The 27,657-nt window shown below is 45.0% G+C and overlaps 4 protein-coding genes across 7 annotated transcripts; 2 read left to right on the top strand and 2 right to left on the bottom strand.

Moving 5' to 3' along the window:
* Nucleotides 1-3,720: 3,720 nt before the first annotated feature.
* Nucleotides 3,721-5,665, bottom strand: SPINT4 (serine peptidase inhibitor, Kunitz type 4). Its single transcript, XM_058679879.1, has 2 exons — nt 5,508-5,665; nt 3,721-3,902 (listed from the first exon to the last, which is right to left on the bottom strand). Exons 1-2 carry the CDS (start codon nt 5,620-5,622, stop codon nt 3,721-3,723), a joined length of 297 nt encoding a protein of 98 aa, XP_058535862.1. The 5' UTR covers nt 5,623-5,665.
* A 99-nt stretch (nt 5,666-5,764) lies between these two features.
* On the top strand, nt 5,765-12,967 carry WFDC11 (WAP four-disulfide core domain 11). The gene is made up of 4 exons (XM_058679880.1): nt 5,765-5,770; nt 11,114-11,222; nt 12,240-12,382; nt 12,802-12,967. Exons 1-4 carry the CDS (start codon nt 5,765-5,767, stop codon nt 12,814-12,816), a joined length of 273 nt encoding a protein of 90 aa, XP_058535863.1. The 3' UTR covers nt 12,817-12,967.
* Nucleotides 12,968-19,114: 6,147 nt separating this feature from the next.
* WFDC10A (WAP four-disulfide core domain 10A) lies at nt 19,115-20,432 on the bottom strand. The gene is made up of 2 exons (XM_058679813.1): nt 20,181-20,432; nt 19,115-19,441 (listed from the first exon to the last, which is right to left on the bottom strand). The coding sequence occupies exons 1-2, from the start codon at nt 20,278-20,280 to the stop codon at nt 19,290-19,292; spliced, it is 252 nt and encodes an 83-aa protein (XP_058535796.1). The 5' UTR covers nt 20,281-20,432; the 3' UTR covers nt 19,115-19,289.
* Nucleotides 20,433-23,573: 3,141 nt separating this feature from the next.
* WFDC9 (WAP four-disulfide core domain 9) lies at nt 23,574-27,657 on the top strand. Of its 4 annotated transcripts, none has more exons than XM_058679810.1 (4): nt 23,574-23,936; nt 25,808-25,954; nt 26,814-26,952; nt 27,488-27,657. In XM_058679810.1, the coding sequence occupies exons 2-4, from the start codon at nt 25,864-25,866 to the stop codon at nt 27,525-27,527; spliced, it is 270 nt and encodes an 89-aa protein (XP_058535793.1). In that variant the 5' UTR covers nt 23,574-23,936; nt 25,808-25,863; the 3' UTR covers nt 27,528-27,657. The 4 variants fall into 4 exon arrangements, with proteins under 4 accessions (XP_058535793.1, XP_058535791.1, XP_058535792.1 ...); XM_058679808.1 differs by having other exon boundaries at nt 23,574-23,890; nt 25,805-25,954; XM_058679809.1 differs by having other exon boundaries at nt 23,574-23,890.

Raw genomic sequence — 27,657 nt, forward strand, 5'->3', positions numbered from 1 at the left:
GCCATGGGCGAGAGGATTTGGGGCAGCGGGTAAGGTAAGGTTCTACCTTATAGGACTTGCAAGAAGAAATAAGGTTGGAACCTGTTTCTAGAACGTTTAGGTTGGAATTTCTTTGTGTTTAACAGGAACTTCCAGCTGGGGTGTCTAATGTGCAAAGACATTGATGCGTCAACCTTACTTCAAGGCAGCTAGCTCACACGTCGGCCAAAAGTCTGTATTTTTTCCCTTAGCGTGAAAGACTCTTCGAATGAATTTGGATATGCTCTTTCTCTGCATCAACCCATTGCCAATCCCATCCTTCTAGAAAGTGAGGATGCCTTAGTTTCCCTCATGAGTGAGGCTTTAGCACTCTCCTGAGGGAGGCATTGCACACTGAAACCTGTGGAGCAGCAAGTTACTGCTGCCCAGTGTGAAGTTACGTTTGTGCGTGTCAACATCTAGAGTCAACTAAGCGGTCATAGGAGATGCAACTGTGCTTCAAGGCCGGTGTGTTTTCCCTTCTGCTGGGAATTCCTGTCGACTTCCATTTTGTCTGGTTTTTCCTTCTTTATGCCTCAGATATCCGCTCAGATGTCACTTCCTGTGGGAAGTGTTTCTTAAAATCTGTGGACCTACTAAGTTCTCTTTTTCTAGCATCTTGTGCTTTATTCACAAATAAGTGATTGTGATTTATAATTTTTACTAGAGAGATTAGTGTCCCTTTCCCATCCAACTTTTTTTTAAAGACATATTTGTGTATTAGTTTGAAAGGTCGAGTTACAGACAGAGAAGGAAAGACAGATCTTTCATCTGCTTGTTCACTCCCCAGATGGCCTCAACGGCCAGAGTCGAGCCAATCCAAAACTAGGAATTCTTCTGGGTCTCACACGCAGGTGCAGGGTCCCAAGGCTTTGGGCTGTCCTCCACTGCTTTCCCGGGCCACAAGCAGGGAGCTGGATGGGAAGCGGAGCAGTGGACGTAAACCAGTGCCCTATGGGATCCCAGTGCTTGCAAAGGGGAGGATTAGTCAATTGAGCCATCTTTCCAGGCCTCCTCCAAAGTGTTAATTCCGTGAGGACAAGGCATGAAACTTCCTGCTCACTCTGCATCATGACCCTCATGTTCTATTTGACTCAAATGTGCTCTGTAAGAAATTCTGAGATCACTTCTGTGAAAATGCAGAACACCCTGACAGATTTTCGTCTCTGTCCCTCCTCTGTGAGTGATCTGCAATATAATCACAGGCTAAAGGTCACCTTCAAGCGAAGGAGCTCCTAGAACTTCGTCAAGCCTTCACAGTGATGCGTGGGCCTGTGGACACCGTCAGCTCTATAGAAACACATCTCCAAAGATAACGCTCATGAAATTTCATTGTAGATCAGTAGTAACAGATAAATAGTTGAACTCAACTTTTGTGAATCAAGAACATCAATTTTGAATTTTAATTAAGCAAAATGTGAGCTCTAACCTATCCATTCCATCCTATTATTAGGCTTGTGTTATAATGGTCAATATTCTGTTATTATTATTACATGACATGTTTGTCAATACATTTTTGGGAAAACACATTTCATGTCTTCTTATGTAAGTACCTGTATAATAATATCCTTGGTTTACAAAGAATAAAATGTTTATTATTTTGTGTTTTGTGTGGAAGATTTGCTCGATCATGTTTTTTGGGTTTATACTTTTTTCAGTAAACATCAGCTTTCCGAAATCATCCATCTTTCTGTGTATACTCTGGCTCATATACTTTCATTTCTATATTGCCACTTTTGAACAAGTATATTATAATTTTTATTTGTCCTCTTGATGAACATCCCCCCCACTTTTTTTTTTACTTAATTGGCTTGCCAATGCTTTCTGCAGCTTGTTAAGCTTTTCAAGGTATTATCTTTTAGTTTTATCTACCTATTCTTTTTCTTCTTTTTTAAACATTATTTTGTTTGCTCAGGATTGTGTACCTGGTTGCAGAGTCTCTCTGGCTTGCAATGCCTTTGATGTTGATCTACCTAACGGTCCAGGTTGTGACTCAGAGTTGGGCAATTGGGTTTTGTGTGTAGAATAGACAGGGTGGGTACACAGAGGGCAATTATGGGTACCAGAATATGTCTTATTACTTTAGGGAGTTTAACTCAAATATATGAAAAAAATTCCTGATCTGAGATTTTTCATAGCTGAGCAAAACATGGCTATGTTGATCTTGTAAACTTATATTCAAGATTCTTGAAAATTGATGTTTCTTTGATTTTTTTTTTTTTTTTGGAGGGAGGAGTAGCTGAAACAGTAACAGGACAGAAGAGAAGATTCCTTTTCACAGAGGACTGATAATAGCCAAGTTACATTTCAATGATGGCAGACCTGAAATACGACCAAAGAGCCACTCATAAAAAAGGACCAGGTGATTTTCAAGGCTTGGGAGACACGACTCAGCAAACAACCAAGAAACATTTGTTGTAAATGTAGGGCTATTTTATATGAGTGTAAGATTCACTGCTAGAATTGGCTTCAAGGTCAAAAGGGTACACAGATTTGATACTGGGATTCCACTAGGAAGTTCAAATCAATAGAGGAAGGGAAACAGATCTTATAAGTTTCGATAGCTTACTTGTGGGATAGTGTTATTATCGTGTGAATGTCTGAGAAATATCACAGGGTTAGGGGAGGTCCAGCAGGTTGCAGCAGCCGACACTCTGTAGCCAAGGCAAGGGCAGAGGAAGGAGCAGTGACGCAAAAATGCTGACACTCTAATGGCAATGCAGTGATTTCCAAGGACAGACAACAAAAGAGCCAGGAAAATAGTAAGTTGCAGTTTCAAGAACCACGGAAGTATTAAAAGGAGTGCTGTTCATTTCCTTGCACCATCTCCGATGGTTCATGAAGCAATTCTGAGTTCATCTGCTCTGTTTTCAATCCTGTTTAAGCAAAAATAAAAAAGGAAATATGAAACAAAACCCAAACAGATCTGTGATACAGGTTGTGAAATGTCTCCTTGGGCTCCTATAGGTTCTATGTATCCTAAGGTAAGCTAAGAGGATGCTTTGTTTTTCGGTGGGTTTTTTCCTTCTGTTTCCATAGATTAATTTCTCACTTCTTTGGTCACTGCAAACTTATTTATTGCCTCCTTGGTGCCAGCTGTCGCAAAGATTGAATGGGAATTCAAAATGAGCAAAAGAAAATTTCTGCTTTTGAGTTATTCCTAAGGATGCTCCATCTGTTCTTGGGAATCAGCCCATTTTGGTCCTGTTAGGCTCTACTGACCTTCTGCAGTTCCAGTGGCTGGGAGATGGTCAAGGGGGTGCTCAGAGCTTAATTGTGTGAAACAGAATGGAGATTTCAAGGTCTGAGGGTGCGTTAATTTTGTATGATTAATCTTGTGTGTGTAAGATGGAGTGACCATCACCCAAGATATTTTATAATGAAAACTTGGACCAGTCATTTACCTCTATCGGGTTTGGTATCTTTAATTTCAAATTATCCCATTATATGTGAATTGCCTCATGAAGCTCCTGGTATATGGTGTTCGTTCAGCAGGTGTCAGCTCGTGTGTTCTCTCTGGACTTTGGATTTCTTGACGGCAAACAATCCTGAGATCCAACCCAACTGTTAAATTCTTTCATCAGAATAACCCTCTGCCTTCCCATCCCAAATCAGAGTTAGTTCCTGAACCATTTACTCTAATCTAGGATCTTAGAACCGCCTCTTTTCCTCTCTCAAGGACCCAGGACAAGACTGGGTTACTTACCTTTGTCGGTATTCTTCAACGCAGGTGACATCACATTCTATTTTAAGCCGGAAGTTGTTCAGATTGCCATTACAGCCAGAGTACAAAAACCGTTCACATGCTTTGGAACTTTTGTTGTAGAAATAATGAAAATGTATTTCATAGCAGCTTCCATAGTTGACATCCAATTTGCAGGGATCTGTAAGGGAGGTTCCCAGTGAGTTAGAGGAGTTGTTGGGACTGGGAAGGAAGACTGCCTCACTTTAGTCTGAAAACATGCCTAACTTTAAGGTCCCTGGAAGACATCTGATTTTTCTCTTGGAATTACAGTCATTAGGCAAGGTGGCCCTTGAGTGGGTCAAACTGGTGACCCTCCAGGTGGTGGTCCTGAGCACTGAGGGGGGTTCTGTCACTAGCTTGTGCAAAAGAGTGAGTTTCACCCACATTTCATGTCTTACAGCTTACAAAGGTGAGATTTGCCCCTCCTCCACATTTATCTTCTTTCCTTTTTAACTGCCCACACAGAGTATATAGTTCAGAACACTCTAGAGATTACATACACTCACAATATTCTATCGCAAAAGTTAGGTAACTGTGTTTGGCGCTATTTCAAAGCAGGATCCATAACAAGAAGCAGCATGGTTAAATTGATGCACTTTCGCCCCATTCCCTGTCAACTTATCTTGCCTTCATGGGGACAAATCCTGTTTTTACTGGTAAGAGTTGGGTAGTATGTGGTCGAAGCAGCCGCAAACATGCTTGTATTGACAACACACCAAATAGGTGTTTCCCTGGAATTTACTCTCTCGTAAAGCTTACTTTTGGAGTACAGTCACATGCATAATTTACTTGTTATCACAAACACCCTTTGAAGTAGGTATTTCTATTTTCCACCTATAGGCACAGAGGCTAAGAGGCAATAGGTAACAGAGTCACACATGCTAAGAGCCCACACATGCTAAGTGGCACAGCTAGACTGAAGATTTGCTTCATGGTATAGACATTTCCTGTCACCGAGGAGGCACTGAGCCTGAATACGAAGACTACGGAATAAGATCCGATTGCCTTTCCTATACGTTATAATCTTCTTTCAGCAGAGAAACAAGCGTTTTCTACACGCTCAGAGCCCAGATGCTGAAAATGAGTCTGTTTGCTCAGTCTACAGCCATGTGCTCTCTCATCCCAGGACATAGTCTTGAAAAGAGTCTTGGATCTTTGAAATTGTTCCCAAATTTCCCAGTTCAAAATGCTTCTAGAGGTAGGGCATTGGCACACGGTTGTCAAGGTGCCACTCGGGATGCCCACGTTGCTCGGCAGGATGTTTGGGTTTCAACGCTGCCTCTGCTCCTGCTGTCAGCTTTCTGTTCATGCAAACCCTTGAAGGCCACAGGTGGTGGTTCTAGGAGCTGAGATCCTGCCTCACACGTGGGAAACCTTGATCTGAGTCCTTGATCCCGGCTCCACCCTGACTGTTGTGGTGGACAAGAGATCTATCTGTGTGTCTGTCTTTTCCTATGTCTTTGTGCTTTAAAGAAAAAAAAATGCTGAAATATTCCTAGTATGTTTGACTGGCACGCAAAGCCTGTTTATCTGTGAAAGGGTTTATCTGTATCAAACCTGATTTTTTCTTCATCTAACATATCGTAATGACAACTCCATGGTCAGCAATGTCCCGAGTTGGTACCCTCAGCATCCCTGGGTGCTCCCATGATGCTAGCACCACCAAGACAGCACACTTATTTCAAACATTTTCTCTCTCATTCTTCATTGGTCTTTGAATTTAGTTTCTGCCTTAACTTCATACCTTTGAGGTCCCCACATATGGCCTGGAGAAGATTTTCAACGCCACCCAATACTTGGGGGGTTAGTGAGCAGAAGATGAGGGTTCCTAGAAGAGATGCCAGCTGAGTAAGCTTCATGGTGCCACCGGCTGCTGGTGGGAGAGTCTCAGCATCAGCTGGTTTTATATTTTGGGTTTGATACTTGAGAGAACTGAGCTCACCTACCCCAAGGGCTAGGACTGGGCACTAAGTTGATCATTGAGTGCTTGGGTACCCAGCCATGAAGGTGAAGGTCCCAACTGATTAGACCCCCTGATAGTGAGTCCCACGTTCTTCTAGAAATCACAGTAATGTAAGGGGTCAGAGCTTTTGCCTATCTTTAACCACAGAGGGTAGAACCAGCAGAGCAAGGAATTAACAAGACTGCTTCCTTTCCCTTCTTTGGCCTTCCATAGCAAAGACACAAATCTTGGTACTTTAAAAAAAAAAAAAAGGAATAAATCTGACAATAATAGAAGCAGAAGTAGGGACTGGCACCACCACTCACAGGCTAGTTCTCCACCTATAAGCGCCTTCATTTCATGTGGGTGTGTGGGTGCTGCTTCCTGTCCTGGCTGCTCCCAGTCTAGCTCCCTGCTTACGGCGTGGGAAAGCAGCAGAGGATGGCCTAAGCCCTTGAGACCCTGCACCCAAATGGGAGATCTGGATGAAGCTCCTGGCTCCTGACTTTGGACACTTGTGGCCAGTTGGGGAATAAGCCAGTAGATGGAAGACCTTTCTCTCTCTGTCTTTTCTTTTCTCTATAGATCTGCATTTCAAATAAAAACAAACCAATCTTTAAAAGAAACAGAATTAATTATAACTCCTATAAGAGTTTCTTAATACCAGGCAGTATTTCAAGCAATTTATACATACTAAATTATTTAATCATAACATGTATCCCATGATGTAGGTACTTTTAGGATAATTACTTACAGATGGAAAAACTGAGGCAGAGGTTTATTTGTATGTACAAGGTTGTCCACTAATTGTGCAATGGAGACCAGTTTTGAATTTGACTTTAGAGTTTATGTTTTTAGTCACTGCACTACTGTCTAGGAAATGGGAACACCTGGATTCCATTTTGGTTGAAAAGTTTTGTAACTTTGATTCATACTAAAAATGTATTTATGTATTTACTTGAAAGGAAGAGTTAGAGAGAGAGAGGGAGAGAGAGAGAGAGAGAGAGAAGAGAAAGAGAGGTGTTTCATCTACTGGTTCCCTTCCCTAAAGGCGTCAACAGCTGTGGCTGAGTCATGCTAAAGCTAGAACCCTAGAAATTCCACCTAGGTCTCGCATGTGGGTGGCAGGAGCCCAAGTACTAGGGCTGTCTTCCATGACTTCTCTGGTTAGAAAGTAGACCAGCTGGAACTTGAACTGGTGTTCATATTGGGTGCAGCAGCTTAACCCACAGTGCCACAGTGCTGGCCCCTTGGCTCAGATTATACTCTAAACCATGCGACACTGATTTTTCTTGTGAAGAATGAAGTAAGATTCCTTTTTCATTTTTCTAAATTTACAGACCATAAGAGATGCTGCCATCACAGACAGCGGCTTAACCTGTTCTGCCACAATGCCACCCTCCCCCTTCTTTTTAAGGGGGAAAAAGTGAAACCAGAAAGGAGTGATGTGAGTTGCTGGCAGCTTCGATATAGACTAGTGTAATCTTCACAGGACCCCAAGGCATGAGGGTTCTCTTTTCCCATGACACAGGGAGACATTGATGGCGTTTGTGAGCTGACCAAAGTCACAGACAGGGTGAAGGGCTCCGCTTGACTTCCTGCCTCAGGTCCTGCTGAGCCTGAGGCTGGAAGAGCTCATTCCCCAGCGGAGCAGGTCTGAGTGCTTTGTTCTCCCCTCGGGCTGTGTGTGCCTCCCTGTGCCGCGCACATCCTGGACCACTTGCTGTGCCTGGCACTGCACAGATAGCCTCTGCAGGGGACTGCTGGAGCAAGAGACCAACTGGTCGCTGCAAGGCTGTTCTGACCTAGAAGAGGAAATGGAGTCTTCCTAAGGTCCCCAGGCACGAACAGGAGGCATTTAGAGACAGCGTTCTGTGTGGACTCAGTGTGTGATCGGGCAGGAAACTCACAGATCTGCAGCAACCAGAAGTGAGATGAAAACTTGAGTCATTTCAGTCTGTTCTGCTCACAGCCTACCACTTGTCCAGGGTTCCACGGTTCCTCAAAGAGCTCAGAGAGCCACCAGGGAGACAATCCTTGGCCACTTCAGTCCAGGTGTCTTCCGAGGTAGGCGGGGGTCGGAGTCCTAGGGCTGCGAGTGTCATCCCGCAGAGGCTTCTGGTTCTGGCTTGCTTGGCTGGTTCCCTGTCCACGCTGTTCCTCCATGGCGGGACAGCACGTGTTCTGAGGGCTAGATGCCTGTCCACACTGTTCACAGGGAGAAGCCACCACGGAGCTAGTCCTGCTGGCTGTCCTGAGCTCGCGGACCATAGTTCCTGTTGACTTCACATCTACTCAGCACCCAGCGCTTCCTCCATTCAACATTTGCAACGTTGCTACTGGTATACCAGGAGACGAGGACTCTGGGGAGTCACATGTGCTACCGGCTTATGTTGAGTGTGTAGGGGCTGGGATTCCAACCTCTCTGACTTCAGTGTGTGTCTGGCTTTCCCCCCTGGGCTACACCAACAGCCCCTGCTGGGGTGTGACAAATGGGAGAGCATCTTCCTCAGAAGATTAAGGTAAGATGCGTATCTTTCTGAAAGAATAAATCAACATGAATGGAGGAAAAAAAATCTGGAAGCAGCTGTGCAGACAGTGAAAAACATAGTCTTTTGAGAGAAAGCAAGTAAATTTTTAAAAAAATGATGTTTTTGATGATGTTTACATAATTGATCAGGGTGGGAAGAGTCGAGGACCAGGGGATAGTGGGGTGAACCATTGTTCACACATTTTCTCTTCTTCCTGTGTATGGGGAAGAGGGGGACATAAGAGGAGAAACCATGCCCAGCCTCTCAACCACATCAGTGCCTGGGGATGGGGAACTGCCACCTGATGGGTCCCCGTGGAAGAGCATTTTCTGGGGGTTCTGGTCAAGCTGTTTTGATAAATCTGAGGTGCTGCTGCTATTGCTGCTCCAAGGATGAGGAAATCCTTCTACGGTCGATTGGCTGTCATTGTCCACCTCAGAGTCTCCATTGGTCCAGCAATGTTCTGTCAAGCTTCACTGGTGGAGTTAGTCAGTGTCTTCTGCCTTCCATCCTCAGCAAACCACAGTGCTGTGGCCCAGCCCAGCCCTGTCCAACACACTCTGCGCTCACGTAACACAGGGGGAGCTGCAGCCCAGTCAGAATGACCCCCAGCAATCCCCACTGGACCGGCCCTCAATAGCAACTAAAGTTTAAAGTAGTCACAAAATCATTGAAACTTTTGTAGTATATAATTCCTACCAATTTGTTTGACAAAGGTGTAAAATAAAGTTTGGTAAAACATTATTTGTAGCCAAATAGATGCTTTATTTTTTGAGTCATTAAAAAAGTTTAGCTTCCACATGTTTGAAAAAATATGAGGTACTTCTTATGTCTGGTGTATTTCACTCCATGTAATATCCTCCGGTTCTAACCATTTTTCTACAAGTGTAGAATTTCATTCTTTTTATAGCTGAATAATATGCCATTGTACATCATATTTTCTTTATCAAAGCTAGAAGCATTACATTTGTGCATCCAAAATATATGAATGCTATAAAGTTACAGTAACCAAACCAAGGTGGTACTGGCATGGAAGTAGGCCTATGACCAAAAGAAAAGAATACAGAATGAATAAATGCATACAACGTTTCCTCCCACATAGCATCAACTCATCTTTGACAAGGGTGCCAAGAAGGCACAATGGAACGAAGGAAGTATAATCTCTTCAAAAAGTGGCGCTGGGAGCCTAAATATACACATCCAAGAATTATACTGGACCTCATCTTACATCTGATACAAAACGCAAGTCAAAACACATTAAAGATAGAAAAGTGTGACTTGAAGTCCTCAAACTACTAAAAGAAAGCCTAGGGGAAAAATCTTTCCAAGATTGGTCTGGGTAATGTCCTGGAGAAGGCAAAAAACACAAATATCAAACACGAACAAGCAGACTTGCATCGACGTAACAAGCTCTGCACCGCAAAAGAAGAATGAGAAAAATTACAACATATTTGACAAAATGGAAGAAATTGGTTTTCATATATATATATGTATATATGAAGATTTTATGTATCTGAACAGCAGAATAACATAGACAGAAGTAGCAACAGACTGAGAGATCTTCCATCTGCAGTTTCATTCCTCAGCCACCAGGGCTGGGCCAGGCTGAAGCTAGGAGCCTGAAACACTCTGTCTGGGTTTCCCACGTGGGTGGCAGGGCCCAAGCACTTGGAGCATCTTCTGCAGCTTTCTCAGTTGCATTAGCAGACAGTTGCAAGGGAAGCAGAGCAGCCAGGATCTGGACAAGTGCTCCAATATGGGATGCCAGCATCACAGGCAATGGTTTAACTTTCTATGCCACCATGCCAACCCAAGAGAGAAAATATTTTTCAAACCAGTATGATGAAGAGTCAACATTCAAAATACATGAAGTGAGCATGCAAGTGAATAGCTTAACACCCAACTTTCAATCCAATTGAAAAGTAGGCAAAGAACCTGATTAGACATAGCTCCAAAGAAGACATACAGGCGGTAGCCAATACTATAAGATGTTCAACTTCACAAATCAATGGGGAAGTGCCAACAAAAGGCAAAACATGAGACACTGGTTCACCCAAGGCAAGCTAGCTATAATCCAAAGGTCAAAAGAGAAAAAGTAGTGATAAGTATGTGGAGAGAAGGGAACTCATGTATATTGTGGTCAGCCTTTAAGCTGATGCAGCCTCAGAAGACAGTAAGGAGGTTCCTGGAAGATGTCAAACATAGAAAATGTTAAATATACAGTCTAGCAACTCCAATCTTGATTTGCATACAAAGAAATTGTAGTCAGAAGCTTGAAGAAACATCTACACTGTTATGTCCGTGGCAGCAGCACTCACTGTAGCTACGATGTAGAACCAACCTACATGTCTGTCAATATAGAAAATGTGACATAAGCAAAGCACACGGTTGGCTTAGGCATGTGCTGCTGGGCAGGCGCAGGCACAGGAGGGGTAAGGAGAAGACTGAAGATTAAGAATTTTCAGGCCAGGCGCTGAAGCCTAGTGGTTAAAGTCTTTTCCTTGCATGCCTGGGATCCCATATGGTTGCCAGTTCATATCCTGGCTGCTCTACTTCCCTTCCAGCTCCCTACTTGTGGCCTGGGAAAGCAGTAGAGGATGGCCTTGGGGACCCTGCATCCGTGTGGGAGACCCAGAAGAAACTCCTGGCTTCGGATCTGCTTACTCTGGCTACTTGGGGAATGAACCAATAGATGGAAGATATTTCTGTCTCTCCTTCAATCTGTAAATCTGACTTGCCAATAAAAAGAAATAAACCTTTAAAAAAAGAGAATTCTCACAAGTACTTCATCTTGCTTCTCATGTCTTCTCCCCATTTGTGTCTCTAGAACTGCTAGCAGCAACTGGGAAGGACAAAATCATTCCCTGGAGAGTGTAGAAGCAATACCTCATCAGCATCATGAAGCTCTGGACACCACTCTTCCTGACATGCTTCTGCCTGCTGCTGCTGTCTGTGCTGGGAGATTTGCAGGGGAGCGCACCTTCCAGTAGGTGATGGGGCTGGGCTGGTGAGCAAGGGAGGAGGGGCTGTGCTCTTTCCTTGGGAGAGCGAAATTCCCAACAGGAGATCTTTGCTTCCTGATCGACCTTGAACCTGGCCATGAGTAGCAGTTATGTTTTCCAGTTTCCATAAGCTAGAAAGAGGGTGGAACACCACTATGAAGTTTCTCCTTTCCCCTACTTCTAAGTTTTGTGCCTTAGCTACGTGCCAAGCGGATAGTTGTTAATATAGGTTGAGCAATCCTGATCCAGAAGTTGGAAATCCAAAATGCTCCAAAAGCTAAAAGCTTTCTGAGTATTGACCTGACATTGTGGGTGGAAAACTTCACACCTGATCTACTGTGATGGGTAGACCAAAATAGAGGTAATACTAGAATTATCATCTCAAATTTGCTTCAGTCTATGTATATAAGGTATAGATGCACAAAATTTGTGTTTAGATTTGTGTCCTGTTTCCCCAATATTTGAAAAAGTTCCCAAACCTGAAAAAAAATCCCTGGTCCCCAGCATTTTGGCTAAGGGACACTCAACCTGGGCATCAACCATAGTGACAGGATCTCTTAGAACTCTACACCAACAAGCCATAAGATGGATCTGGCAGCAAGGGTGGGTGGGGGTCATCTGAAGGAAATGGCGTTAGTGGGGCTGCAGAGATAACTGGGCGAGAGAGAAGAATTTGGAGAGAGGCTGAGCTATTATCAGAGGGAGGAATGTGGGGAAGAGGAAGGAGAGGGCATCTTTCTGATTCTCCTTGAATGATGAAAGACATGTTGCAAGGAGGCTAGAGGCTGTCCTCTATATAAATGGAGATCTTGGAGGAGGGCCTGGCAATTCTAGGGGGCATACAAGTCCTTCTCTGGAGTCCCCAGAGGTGTCCAATGATGGTTAGATGTGCGGGTGCAGAGCAGGCCATGGCGGGCTGTGGGGAAGATGGGGGTCAGTCCAGAAGCCTCTCTACAGGGCCCTTCCCTGTCAGCCCCTGAGCATCTTGTCTCCCATCCTAGGGAGAAAATGGTTGATTCAGGAATGCTGGGGAGAGCCAAAGACTCGTGACTGTCTGCGGAAATGTACACGGAATTATAAATGCTTTCATGCGGAATTCACCTGCTGCTGGTCCTACTGTGGGGACATTTGCTGGAGAACCCCGGTGAGCAGGATTGGGGAGGAGCACCAGGGAGGTTGCGATTCCTAAAACAGGTGACTGAAACTCCCTCCAAGCCCAGGTACAGAGAATAGCAGAAGGGAGTGTCCCCAGGCCCTCCCAACACAGAAAGCGCTTCACAAACCAGCAGACCAAGATAGCAGCAGGGAGGCCTAACTTTCCGTTGGATGTCTAACCATAGTCTCCACTCTCAGTCCCTCGTCACACAGCCAATCCAGGTGGCCCCACCTGGCTCTGTTCAGTGAACCGTCACTGCATCCAGTCACAAGTGGACACTTACGTTGTTACACTGAAAATATTCCTGCCCCATGGAGCTGGGGAATATCCGGGGACTGGTCAGTTTGGAGATGAAAGCTTGTCTCTCAGGGTTCCCAGATCTCTTGAGTATCTTTTATCTCTTTCAGGATGAAGTTCCTTGAAGGCTAAAACCCTCAACTTCACCTGTGTGGGATGGGAAGGCTCAGACGCTTCAGGGCAGTGCTGTGTTCCCACTCTTAGGAACCCCAGGCCAGTCTTACCAAAAGCTGGAGAGGGTCAGCTCTAGGATCAATAAATGCATTTACCAACAGGGTGGAGCTTAGTGTGTTTCTTCCCACTTCACTGTCCTTGGTCACCCAAACTGCTCGCTCCAAGGTAGCTCCCCTCTCACAGTGCACACAAGCTCCCAGCTTTGACCTGCCCCATTGGTAACGATAAACCCGAGTGGGTAAGCTCCTGGGCTTCACAGAAATTTCTTAGGTACTATTTTCTTTCTTTCTTTCTTTCTTTCTTTCTTTCTTTCTTTCTTTCTTTCTTTCTTTCTTTCTTTCTTTCTTTCTTTCTCTCTTTCTTTCTCTCTTTCTCTCTTTCTCTCTTTCTCTCTTTCTCTCTTTCTTTCTCTTTCTCTCTTCCTCCTTCCTTCCCTCTCTCTCTCTCTTTCTTTCGTTTTTTCCTCTTTCCTTCCTTCTTGTTTTGAAGATTTCTTTATTTTTATTGGGCAGGCAGATCTTACAGAGATAAGGAGAGACAGAAAGATCCTCCATCTGCTGGTTCATTTCTCAAGTGGCTGCATTGGCCAGAGCTGAGTTGATCTGAAGCCAGGAGCCAGGAGCTTCTTCTAGGACTCCTATGCTAGTGCAAGGTCCCAACGACCCCTCCACTGCCCTCCCACAACACAAGCAGGGAGCTGGAGGGGAAGTGAAGCAGCTGGGACACTCTGGTACCCGTATGGGATCCTGGTGCATGTGAGGTGAGGACTTAGTCACTGAGCTATTATTCTGGGCCTCATGTGCCATTTTCAAATCAACGCTTGGCCAGCAGTCCTTTTATTCCATCCTGCAGAGCAGGGCTCTGGTGAATTTGTTTCATATTGAGGTATAGGTAAATAATTTGCGGCTATTTTAAAAAGAATCATCATATTTATTTAAAAGGCAGAGTTAGAGAGAGAGATCCTCTGTGCTCTGGTTTACTTCCCAAATGTCAGCAACAGTCAGGTTTGGGTCAGGCTGAAGCCAGGAGCCAAGAACCCCACCCAGGTCTCCCATGTGGGTGGCAGGGACCCCAGCACTTGGGCATTCTTCTGCTGCTTTCCCAGGTGCATTAACAGGAAGCTAGATCAGAAGAGGAGCTGCTGGGGCTTGAACCAGCACTCATGGGATACTGGTGTTGCAGACAGTAGTCAAATTCATTGTGCCATAACAGCAGCCCTGGGTAAATAATTCTAAAACCAATTTAAATACACATAGGATGAACAAGCCAATAACTGATAGATGGTAAGAGCCAGGTTTCTGCCAGGAAAGAGAAAATGTAAATATGTCAGCCTCTGAAGCTCTAAGCACTAGAAGGACCTCAGTGCCAGCTAGCAGCAGTGGCCTCACGCTCTGGGCCGCCCTGGCCTAACCCCTGCAACTCTAAGTATCCTGTCAGTACCTGTAATCCCAACCTTTTGAGTGGCCCCCATACACATAGCCTCCAGGCCTTACCAGGCACCAGGATGGGACCCTCAGATGTGCCTCCAAGCCGGGCACCAGGATGGCACCCACAGATGTGCCTCCAAGCCGGGCACCAGGATGGGACTCTCAGATGTGTCTCCAAGCCTGCCAAGGAAGAATCCCGAACCCCACACTGCAAGCTTTCCTTGTGCACTTGATCTTAGGGCCTGGTCCAGGACCAAGTTGATGCTAGAGATCCCAACTTTAGACAGGGGGTTTAGTTCTGTGCCAGGCCAGGCCTCAAGGCTCAGCGCAGGAGCAGCCTTGCCCAGCATCGGGCTGGCTCCTATAGCCCCAGACTTAGGCTCTTCAGCCTCCAGACTGACCCTCCACAGCTGTGTTCATCAGGTCAGCCCTCATGGCCCTAGTCTCCAGGTAGACTTCTACACATGCAGGGTCAGGCCGAGCCAGTGTCAAGCCAATTCTTGTGGCCGCAGGTGTAATGAGATCAATTGAATGTGACAGGAAATCCAGGAAAAACACACATCTTTACATCTAATTCATTTTCAGCAAAGTTACCAAGAACACACACACAGAAAAGATAGCATCTTCAGTCAATGGTACTGGCAAAACTGTCTAGCTCCACGAACTTTTGTTAATAATTACAATAACAAGTTATTATTTCACAACATGAACAACATCATATATGAAAATCAACTGAAATGGGTTAAAGACTAAATGTTAGACCTGAAAGCAGAGATATTGTAAGAAAATACAAGGGAAAACTCCATGAGATTGGTCTGGGCATGATTTTAGGGGTGTGACCCTTAATAACACAGAAAATAAAAGACAGATGGGATTACATCAAACTAAAAAGCTGCTGCACAGCAAAAAGAAACAATAGAGCAAGGAGATAATTCACAGATCAGGATAAAGTATCTGCACCCTTCACGTATGAGAATGGATTTATATCCAAAATAATATAAAGAGCTCAAATAATGACAAGAAAACCTTACTTAAAATGGAAAGTTCATGTAAACATCTAAAATCTAAAAATAAAAAATGTAAACATCATCTAAAATAATAAATAAATAAATAAAATGGATGTTAACTGAGTAGGCACTTCTCAGAAGAAAGCATACAAATGGGCCCAGTACAGTGGCCTACCGGCTAAAGTCTTAGCCTTGGGCACGCTGGGATCCCATATGGGCACCGATTCTAATCCCAGCGGCCCCATTTCCCATCCAGCTCCCTGCTTGTGGCCTGGGGAGGCAGTCGGGGATGGCCCAAGGCGTTGGGACCCTGCACCCACATGAGAGACCCGGAAGAGCTCCTGGCTCCTGACTTCGGATTGGCGCAGCTCCTGCCATTGCGCTCACTTGGGGAGTGAACCATCGGACGGAGGATATTCCTCTTTGTCTTCCCTCCTCTCTCTGTATATCTTACTTTGCAATAAAAATAAATAAATATTTAAAAATAAGGCATACTGATGGCTAATAGAGGCATAAAAAAATACTCAGCATCTTTCATCTTCAAGGATATTCAAGTGGAAGTGGCACCAAACTACCACCTTACATCTGTTAGAATGGTTGTTATCAAAAAGGTCAAAGATAACACGCGTTGACTAGGCTGTGGAGAAAAGGGAAACTTGGCATGCTGTTGGTGGGAACGCAAATTAGTATATTCATTATGGAAAAAGTTAATGCAAGTGCCTCAAAAACAAAATCACCACATGATTTGGCAGTCCCACTGCTGCCTTCCCAGGTCCATTAGCAGGGCAAATGGAGTGTCTGATCGAGAAACCAGCACTGTAACATGGAGCACCAGGATTGGAAGTCGTGGTTTAATTTGCTTCACCCCAACCTGAGGTATCATGTTCCAAAAGATCCACAAAGAGAGTGAGTTTGAAATGTATTGTCCACAAAAAACAAATGAGATAGTGAGTATGTTAATTAGCTAGATGCAATCATTCTGCAAGGTAAAATTTTAAAATATATTAAATATAATAAGTATATACAATTTGTATTACAATCCTTATTAGTCAGTAAAAAATAATTCCAAACTATAATCCTAGAGATTTTTTGGTAAGTAATTCTTGAATAAGAAAGGGCCACTATATACCCAGCAACAATGATCCAAAAAACCCTTAGAGATCAGAAATTTGGGGTTCTCTGAATTCAACTTTTTAAAAAAAGATTTACTTCATCATTTCATTTATTCAAAAGGCAGATTAAAGGAGATAAAGAGAGAGAGAGCTTTTCCGTAACACCCATGCACCTCAGCTAGCTTCTTTTCTTGGTGAACAGGCATCCTATGTTTGTTTTAATTCTTAGAGGTTAATCTGGGACACGTGTTTCTTGTGAAAGGCTTGGAAGGAACTCATGTGTGAGCATCAGCTACAGAGGCAGGAGTTACCAGATTCATGGTTTCTGAATCCTCCCATGGACACATACATAGAGAAGAATGTGTGGGCATGGCAAGGGAACGGGTAATGCAGAGCAGTGGCAGCCGTAGGCTATGTGTTTGGTCTCACAGGCCAGCCCTGACCTGCTATTCCCGGCAGGTGTTATGACTTGACATTTGGAAGGTCCACATCTTTTTTTTTTTTTTTTTTTTTTTAAGATTTATTTAGTTTATTGCAAAGTCAGATATACAGAGAGGAGGAGAGACAGAGAGGAAGATCTTCCATCCGATGATTCACTCCCCAAGTGAGCCACAACGGGGCTGGTGCGCGCCGATCCGAAGCCGGGAACCAGGAACCTCTTCCGGGTCTCCCACACGGGTGCAGTGTCCCAATGCATTGGGCCGTCCTCGATTGCTTTCCCAGGCCACAAGCAGGGAGCTGGATGGGAAGTGGAGCTGCCGGGATTAGAACTGGCGCCCATATGGGATCCCGGGGCGTTCAAGGCGAGGACTTTAGCCGCTAGGCCACGCCGTCGGGCCCGGAAGGTCCACATCTTAGAAAAAGTTTTCTATTCATGAGATTCAATGTCTTCCAAAATCCCTCCTCACTCTCCTACTCTATTTCATAGAGGGGCTCACAGTTTGTTCATAAATGGTAAAGAACATAGTTGTGCCCAAATTTACCCTCAACTATAACATGCTGGGCAGAGATTCATCCCTTGGCTGCAACAAAGAGAAGGGCACTGACTACTAGAAGAGCTTCTTCATGGCACTCATGCTAGAGACAGAGAATAGGTCAGCCTGGCACCTAGGGTGGCATCCGCACAGTGGAGAGCTTGGGCTTGGATGTGGTCATTCTTCATTGAGACCCTAATGTGTAACTTTGTCTCTCTTAGAAGTCTCTTCCAGCAATCCTTGAGGCCTGGCCAGGAAAGGTGCCAGGAAAGTGAAGCAATAGGAAGAAATGCCACCCGTGATATCTTGGACACTACACCTAGAAGCCCAGCTACTGTCTGTGTTGGTAGTGGAACATGACAAGTTCCTCAAGACATCCGTGACTAAGGACAAATCTTTTTTTGAGATTTATTTCTATTTTATTTGATTTACAGAGAGAAGGAGAGACAAAGAGAAAGATCTGCGGTCTGCTGGTTCAGCTGAGCCAATCTGAAGCCAGGAGCCAGGAGCTTCTTGTGGCTCTTTTACACAGGTGCAGGGTCCCAAGCATTTGGACCATCCTCTACTGCTTTCCTAGGCCACAAGCAGGGAGCTGGATGGGAAGCGGAGCAGCCAGGACCTGCATGGCACTCATATAAGATCTTAGCACATGTAGGGTGAGGACTTTAGCCACTAGGCCACTATGCTGGGCCTGCTAAAGATAAGTTGTAGCCAATGTAGACAGAATCATGAAATACGTGGAGCCCTGGGAGGCTTCAGAGGTGGCCCTGGAAGAGGTTTTCCTCTCTGATGTCTCTTTCACAGGGTGACTGTAAGACCTGGAGCCTAACACTCAGCAACACTGGCCTGTGGGCACAGCCTACCTGCCAGAATCCTCTTCACATCTACCCCAGTTGGCTGCCCAGCCTCAAGACTGTTTCAGAGGGGTTGTCACTGTACAAGATAAGAAGGAATCTGTACCCCCAAAGGCCCACAATAGGATCATGGGCAGGTCCCATGAATCTTAGCAACATCTCTGTGAACCTCCTGTTTCCCTCTCTTTGGTGTTCCCTTGGATCAAAAGAAAAGAAAATGAGCCCATAGTGAAGATGGATAAGGGATGGTAGGTCCTTTCAGTTCATTGAAAGCCTAAGAATCTCTGACCTTGACAGCCATTGTGGTCTCTGTGTATTAGCGGACAGATGGGTGGTGGGCAGCAGGATGTCTAGGTTGGGTCAGTGTAGGAAATCATTGGCATGTCTCTTTGCATGGATAATGCAAATCAGAAGGCAAAATACAAACAAACAATAACAATAACATCCAAGCAAACAAGAAAACATCTCTGGGCATCACTGTCAGCAATTTGAATCCCAGGAGAAAAAATGGAATGTGGATAGACCAAGGCCAAGGAAAGGAAGGCCATTTCTGGGGGCTTTCCACTCCATGCCCCAGGTTCTAACTTGCACCCACCTCACACTTAACGAAGTCTTTCTGACATTGGGGTTAGGAATATTCTGGTTAGCTCTGAAAGCAGGTGCACTTAATAGTTCTGGTTCACTGAGCAGGGCAAACTAGGGGGGCAGGGTTGGAGTTGAGGTAGGCCTCCTGGGAATTGGCAGGGGTGTCTGGGCCAAAGCGTGGAGGATAGAGAATCATGACCAGGTTGCAGATCCCACCCGAGCAGGGTAGGACATGTGTGGGAGCTGCGGTGGGTTCTTAACGATCGCAAGCAGTGGGAGTCGAGCAGGCCGGGTTGCCCAGCATTTGTTCTGCTTTATTGAACAGGGACAAGGAGTTCAGACAGTAGAGAGGGTAACATCTGGGCTCATGCGGTTGTGGTTGTGATTGGAGGTCCTTGTTCATCAGGTATGAGCCCAGTGTGCAAACAGAGAGGGTTGGGGTTGCAGGCCACACAGCCCACTCTGCTACAGACCAAAGCTCTGGCAAATCATACCACAGTAGCTCAAACAGCATTTTTCATTTCCTTGACATTCTATGTGAGAATCACAGGGGCGTTTACATAGATACATTGGAGGCTGCTTCAAACAGAGTTTGATATTTTGGTGGTTGTCTTCTTCTGGAAAGACACAAGAATGTCCTGGTGATTGGTAGGGTCTTACCTTGTGTGTCGCCCCTCTCTCCCTTTCCTAGACCCTGTGCAGGACCCAGTCACCAGGTTCTCCAGCTGTCTCTACTCTTCAGCATCCAGGACCCTCTTGACCATGGCTTTGGGGGAGTCACTGCTCTCCTCTCTTGACCGTGGCTTTGGGGGAGTCACTGCTCTGGGATCTACTCTGAGATTTGCTTAGCTAAACCTGAGGTGCTTTTCATACCTTCACCCACCATTCAGAATTTGCAAGATTCAGATGAAGCGGAAGTTGCCTCCTACCTGTCCTCTCTCCTCGGTGGCACTGTCTCCAGTATTCCCTCTTCTTTTTAGCTCTCGCCACCTGTTTCCTGTGATGTCAACTTCCCGTTGGTTCTGTGTGTGGCATATTTGGCCCACCCCATGCTTTCCCTCTCTGTATTTACCCTCATCTGGGCCTGCCCCTATACCTTTGAAGACCTCCAAATATTCCCCCCCACACACATGAGTACATGTCAAATGCTAATCCTCAGCCCTTTCATCATACTGTGTACCATTGTCTCCGGGTTTTGGAATCGAGTAAAAAACCCAGATGGAAATCCCCTATCCCAACCCTGTAACTCTTCTTAGCTGTAGGGCCAGGGTTTGGGGATGGCCTCAAATCTACCCAGCATCCGGGCAAACACCTCTCCTTACTCCTTTGCCCACCCCCTGCCCATTCATCACCTACCCTCAGTCTCTGCCACCCGCTCGCGGGGCCCTCCCTGGGCCTGCAGCAGCAGGGCACAGAGCAGCAGAGCCCGGGGCAGCATCAGTTTGACCAGCGCCATGAACTCCAGTCTGGCCAAAAGACCACCGACTTCCTTGCAGCACTGGAGGTGGAGAGGGAAGGCAAGAAGGGCTCTGCCCCAGGTCCTTGCTGCCTCTGCTGGCCAAGCCAGAACAGTGAAAGTGAGCCCCTGTAACCTCCCCTTTTTGTGGCTTTTTCCTTGTGCTAAGCTGTGGGATTGGGCTTCCGCAGGATGCCGCCTACTTTCATACAGCCAACCCTCTCTTTTGGCTAATAGAATCTTTCTTTTTTTGAGTATACAATTTACATACATTTTCTAATTGCAAATTTTTTATAGTAAGAAAGAGAAATGAAATAAAAAATAATGGTGACCTCACTGCTTAGGATGCGTTCACCTGTATTACCTTTCCTCTCTGTGAAGGTACTATAAACATTTTTTTATTCTCTCACATTTTTGAGTCTCACATCTTTTATTACTGATCTCTTGCCACCCTTACTTAGTTATAAACATCCCACAAACAGGGTTTTCCATAACTTCATAGTCTTTAGCATAAATATCTATTGTCAAGTATTTGTTTACTGGTATTCTATGGAATATCATACATAGAACATTTTTATATATAGGTCCTTGATTTTTTTTTTAAAGATTTATTTTATTTCCATTACAAAGTCAGTATACTGAGAGGAGGAGAGACAGAGAGGAAGTGAAGCCGCCGGGATTAGAACCAGCGGCCATATGGGATCAAGGCGAGGACCTTAGCCACTAGGCCACGCTGCCGAGCCCAGGTCCTTGATTTTTAAGTGTAAAATAGGACAGGGAGAATTTCTGAGTGAAAGTCAGTATTTCCTATAAGTAGATAAGTACATGTATGCACTTATTGGAGATTTCAGACTTAGTGATTAGGAATGCTCAACTTAAATGAGTATTTTTATATGCAATGGCTGGGGCTGAGCCAACCCGAAGCCAGAAGCCGGGAACTTCTTCCAGGTCTTCCACGTGGGTACAGGGTCCTAAGGACTTGAGACATCCTCCACACCTTTTCCAGGCCATAAGCAAGGAGATAGGTCAGAAGTGGTGGAGCTGGGACATGAACCAGTGCTCATATGGGCTGCTGGCACTGCCAGGCAGAGGACTGCCTTATTGAGCCACAGCACCAGCCCCAAATTTCAGGAAATCTTTGACATCAAAACAAAACCAGATAATATGCCATTCATAATAATATTTACATTTTAAACATGAATAAAATGCACAAGATATACATGATAAGTATTATAGATTTTTCTTAGAAGACACTACCTAAGACCATACTTTTGAAGATCAAAATAGATGGAGACTTAACTAAGAACTTGAATAAAAAGATGATACTGTAAGGATATCATCCCCACATAACCTTGTAGGTTAATGTCACTCAAGTGAAAATTCAAGAACATTTTCTGTAAATCCTAAAGTTTATATGGAAATACAAAGTACCAAGATACTTCTGGGGCCAGCACCAGCATCCTATCTGGGAACCAGTTCTAGTCCCAGTTCCTCCACTTCTGAACCAACTCCTTGCTTATGGCCTAGGAAAGCAACAGAGGATGACCCAAGTCCTTAGGCTCCTGCACCCACATGGGAGACCTGAAAGAAGTTTCTGTTTCCTGGCTTGAAATGTCTCAGCTCCAGCTGCTGCAGCCATTTGGGGAGTAAACCAGTGGATGGAAGACCTTTCTCTGTGCCTCTCCTTCTCTCTGTAAATCTGCCTTTAAATAATAATTAAAAATCTTCAAAAAGATACTTCTGAAAAAGAATTAGGTATAAAGCAGGTCTTACCAGATAGCAAGCTTTGAGTGTTCTAGAGAGGGAGGATGTTTTTTATATAATGGTAATGGGATTCCTCCCTGGAGTAAGCTAAAGAACTGAAGAATAACCTCACACACGTAAGAAAATTTATTAGGTGATTGGGTAAAGAGAAACTCATCAGTAACTGGGTTATACATAAGCAAAACAAGAAATTAAACTCTGCGTTAGTCCACTTCCGTTAGTATAAACTGCGCTGAACACTTTCCAGGTGTGAAGTACAGAGGGTTATGGAGTTCATAGTGTTGGAGACCAAAGTCCAAGGCCAGGTGCAGCTCGGGAGCAGGCCTCTGGGCAGGTGGCATCATGGTGGTGTGGGTGCATGTCAGCAAATGTGAGAGTCGAGGACCAGACTGACTCTTCTCAAAACAAGCTCCTCTGGTGGGATTCAACTTCAAGAACTACTGAGGTTCTACTAAAAGCACTGGGAGGTACTGCTTTTCTGAAGGCAGTGCCCTCGTGGCCTAATCACCTTGCACTAGGCACCTCTCACAGTGGTCTTATCATCTTTCCCTGACACATGGGGGACAAATTTCTCCCCAAGTTAACCTTTGGGCAGTACACTCTAGGGAAATCCAAACTATAGCAGACCTTCAGCTTATACCACTCAAAGAATCATCACCAAATGTGTAAGTGTATTAGCGTAAAGGTCAAAGTTTAGAAGAAAGCTCCCATGTTCCTAGGGAATAATATAGTGTAGGGAATGCAAATCTTTATTTGCTTGTTTCTTTTTAAATAGCCCCTTATTTGAAAGGCAGAGTGTTAGAGAGATGGAAAGAGCTGTCCCAGGACAAAACCTGGAGCCAGGAAGCCCATGCTAGTCTCCCATAGGAGTGTCAGGGGCCCAAGCACTTGACACTCCCAAGTGCATCTTCAGAAAACTGATTGAGAAGTGGAACAGCAGGGACCCAAACTGGTTTTCTGACATGGAATGCTGGCATCACAAGTGGTGGCTTAATGCATTTGGATCACTGCTGACCCAGTGAACTCAAGTCTTCATGAGTGATCATTATATCTAGATTTTCTGCATCAGCTTTCTTATTGGTGTGATGAAATCAATAACTATACATCATGAGGTAGATGTGTGATAATGTAGTGATATATGTGAAGTGTTTAAAAACGTACCTGGCATGAAGGAAGTCCTGTGGAGTTTGGCTATGATCATTACTAATGTTAGTGTGTCTATTACATTCTTTTGGATGTGCTAGGGTCACTCTCTTCCATGTAAAATGTTGGAGATGAAAAAGGAAACCGTATTTCAGCCATCCTTTTCATTGATGTTGCTACCCTCTGGGATAGAAAAGGGCAAGATCTATAGTTGCTCTGATCCTTACGTTTCCACGGCTTCTAGAAGACCTCGGGACTCTCTATCAGGGGTCTAATTAATCTGGGACATTTGGTTTCATGGCTGGGCACCCAAGCACACACTGACCATCACCAACAATGCCAGCTCTGGCCTTTGAGGATATGAAATTGGGGGAAGTAGGCTCAGGTCTTCTCAGATGTCAAACCCAAGATACAACTTCAGCTGGTACCAAGACTTTCCTACTTGCTGTTTGCTGCCAGAAAGGTTGCTAATATTAACTGAAACACATTAACATATTGAAGGGTTTATTTAAGTTAATAGTGATTCATGGTTCTGGCAGTGCCAAAGCACAAGCAGTTCAGACCTCTGCTGAAGGAGCGTGAGGGGAAGGCTTTGAGAAGGCAAACACAGAAGCAAGACAAAGAAAACACGCAGTTAGCCAGAGTGGAACGCATGCACAGTGGCCTCATTTGGACCATTCCAGTTGGAAATCCCTGGTTGGAGGTTAGTTGGTGACTTCTGAATGGTTGAAGTTTTGTTTTCCTAGACTGTAAGTGCTGATGCCGAACTGGGCTTGCCTATGTGGGGAAGCAGGCCTCTGGAGCCGTTCGTAATGGCCTCCCATTTTGTTATCTTTACACTAAGCTAAAATGTACTCTAGGGCTCTTCATCTTCTCCTTTCTTGTTGCTTCATCAATGAATGACATTTATTCACTTTCTGAATGTTCTGAGCTTACTATAGAGGAGAATAGATCTAAGGGGGGTGGGAGGGACAAAGCAGTAGCCTGGCATGGAGTGGAGGGGAGGTATTGGGGAAAAAAGTGCCATTCAGGAAGGGTGGCAAAGCTAAGCAAACCCTTTCTCCTTTGCAAAAGTTTTCTAGACAAAATTCCCCCTTTTAATGAATTCCTTGCAGGCCCGTTTCAGTCAGGGTACTGTTTATTTTGAAGGTTTTTTTTTTTTTTTAAAGAAGATTTACTTATTTTTATTGGAAAGTCAGATTTACAGAGAGAAGGAGAGCCAGAAAGATCTTCCATCCGCTGGTTCACTCCCCAAGTGGTTGTCATAGCCAGAACTGAGATGATAAGAAGCCAGGAGCTTCTTCTGGATGCCCAGAATCCCAAGGCTTTGGGCCGTCCTCAACTGGTTTCTAAGGCTACAAGCAGGGAGCTGGATGGGAAGCAGAAGAGCCAGGACCTGAACCAGCACCGATATGGGGTCCTGGCGCATGCAAAGTGACAATTTAGCCATTGAGCCACTGCGCCAGAATGATTAGCTATCTTCTTGCCTAACTTTGGGAAAGCTTAGATTGTTCCCTGCAAGTTTGATGTGAGTTTTGAACCATGAAGCATCTTCTCGGCTTAGTCATTGAAAGTGCAGGTCCATGCAGGTAGCCACGTTGGTGCACCTGCTTAAAACTGTGGAGTGTCTCCTCATCCAGAAGCTCTGGTTACAAAACACCTCCACCTGGGCAAAGCAAGTTTCTGTCTCCCAGGAAGCGGAGGCAGGAGGAACCCATGGGTGCTACCCTGAACTGCCTTGTGCTCTGGATCCTGATTCTGTGGGGAGATTTCAAGGGTTCATTGGAGACATGAAATACCATTGATCTGTTTACAGTTTGTGTCATTTCCCTCCGTATTTCTTTGCAGTCCCCTTCTCTATACTTTGGCCCACTTCCACCAGGTCCTTGCCTTTTAGAGTCTTCGTCATGATTCAAACAGAATTCGCTACACACTTCTGGGGACACAGAAGGAAGCTCTGAGATTGATGCTCATAAAGCCTTTTCTCTCAACTGGGAGTTAAAAGGCAACATCCTGGGTACCTGAGCAAAGCTGTTTGTTTTTAACCAACAAACCATCCTTCAAACCTCTTTCCAATCTCTTCAACTGTGGCCAGCCACCTATGTGTTTTATCCTCCATCTTTTCTCAAGTCCCATTGAGTAACATATCCACAACTCACTCTGCAACCACTCTTGAAACTTTGCGGTTTTGCAGAAGTTTCCATCATGTCATCTGGTTAAAAATAAAATTTCAGGACACAGAATGTGTCCAGTTTGCTAAAGCTAATCTCTATAGCATACACACCTACACATACCACGTGATAGAACAACCAAGGCTCATCCACGACCATTTGTGTTGTTCGCAAATTGTATAATCTAAAGATTCATTGTTTTTGTTGCTGTTTGATTAAAAAAGCAATGTTTTTTGTCAAAAATAAATAATATTGCAAAGGAAGGTGTGTGTAATATGAAACAAGATGTAGCCTGGGGAAGTCAGTGGCTAGCTTGGGTGTTGACATATTGTTGGGGGCCAGAGGCTAACCAGGAAAATTAGCAGAAAGAGCAACACAGTGCTCATTGGAACTTTCCCTCCCTTTCCAAACCTATTCTCTTCCTCTCTCCTTTTTTTTCCCTCCAGCAGCACTGGGAGAGACCTATCTTCTGCTGGAATTTAAGCCAGACACTCAGAGACCTGCCATGAAGCCCTGGATTCTCCCATTCATCGTGCTTATTCATGAGTTTATAGTGCTGCTGCCTGTGCTTGGGGGCCACAAGTACAAACATCACAGTAGGTGGTATGGCAGGGGAGGAGGGAGTTCTCCCAGCCCTGGGCTGTTGGGTACAGCTGATGCAGAGCCCAAATTGCCAGGATAACTTTTAGGGTGTCAGAGTCCAGCAAGCAAGATTAGGTTGGATATTCCCAATTTGCTGTCTTCAAACTCCTTCTCCCAGCCTTGGAAGCAATATTGAGCATATGGAGAGAGGAAGTAGCTTTGTCTACATTTGATAGGCTATCAGACCAGCTTGGGAGGGGAAACATCAACACAGAACTTCCCCTTGAGCTGGCAGGTCTCTGGGTATCAGTTGGGCGAGCCATTGAGATAGGGCAGAAGGGGCATGTTGAACATATCCATTTAGTTTGAAGAAAAGCACCTTTTAGACTGTAAATAACTGGAAATGACAGTAAGTTCTCAGTAAATCAAAGTGTGGGGACATGAAAACTTAGCAGGAGGGTTGTGGGCTAGGAAAAGACATGAAATTCAGAAAGAGGTTGAGTGCCTTGGCAGTCTCAAGCAGGGAGGAAACAGATAGGGACAAACGTAGGTTCCCATTTTCCCTTTGCTCAGTTTTCCTGCAAATTGGATGTGGAGGTTGGAACTGCAGGACATTACAGGCCTTGACAGCTAAATTGTAGGAGAATATGTCTTTGGCACCCGGAATCCTACAGAGTGGAACACATGCCCTCGAAGGACGGTAGTCTCGCGTGAAGAGATACTGGTTAGAATTTGAAGAAGGGATTTCATTGGAAGGCAGAGAAACTTGTGGTATGGAGCTCAAGTTTCGGAAAGGTTATTGGGCCAAGAGAAGGGTTTCTTTCTCAGGTTGCATGTGGGTGGGTCCTGGCAACTCTGTCATGTCAATTCCAGTGGAGTTTGAGATCAACCAGTGTTGGGTACAGCCTCCGGAGCAGTACTGCAGGAAACGGTGCACGAGGGGGAACTCCTGCCTGCAAGACAATCACACCTGTTGCTGGACCTACTGTGGGAACATCTGCTTGAACAACAAGTGAGTCCACTGAGGTAGGAGGACTGGGGCCTGAACAGGCCTTGTCATACTCCCCTCCCATTGTTCACATGGGAACAAAAAAAGCCTGCAGTCCCCTGGGGCGGCTGATAAAAGAGACAGGCAGCAGAGGGCAACAGTGTCCTTGCTCTAAACCTGGGCTCCCACTCGGTAACAAATAGACAGAGCTACCAACATGGTGCCTTCTCCCTTGCCGTTCACTGTGATCCTGTTCTCTTGACTTCCCTTAAAGCATCGCCTGTCAGTCCAGATAGCTCTCCTAGTTCTGAGGTCCTAGTGATTGGTTCTAATAGCTGGGCCTCTCCACTGGCCTCATTCTCTTAGGCCCAACAAGGTCTCCACCTGTTTGTTTAAGGAGCAAACATCATTTGAAGAAATTACTTTAAAGGCGAGAACTCCTGATTCAACAAATAATTTCTGTGCTCTGTCTCTGGAGCCTTGTGTGTTGTTAAGTTTGGAAACAGATCTCTCCAACAGGTCTCCTGACTTTTAACTATCTGCCTGTCCTTTTTTTCAGCGAGCCTTTTAAAACAATGTTAAAGCCCTTAAAACCCTAGCATCTGCTTGGCCCACCACTGTTGTGGGCTGGAGGAAGACAGTGGCTTGGTCTAAGCAGAGCATCGCCTGGCTCCCTGCTGGACCACTCACTCTCCTAGGACCCCTCTGCTCTCTCCCTTACCTTGCCAC

Source organism: Ochotona princeps, chromosome 22 (assembly GCF_030435755.1).
Source record: "Ochotona princeps isolate mOchPri1 chromosome 22, mOchPri1.hap1, whole genome shotgun sequence".
Classification (NCBI taxonomy): domain Eukaryota; kingdom Metazoa; phylum Chordata; class Mammalia; order Lagomorpha; family Ochotonidae; genus Ochotona; species Ochotona princeps.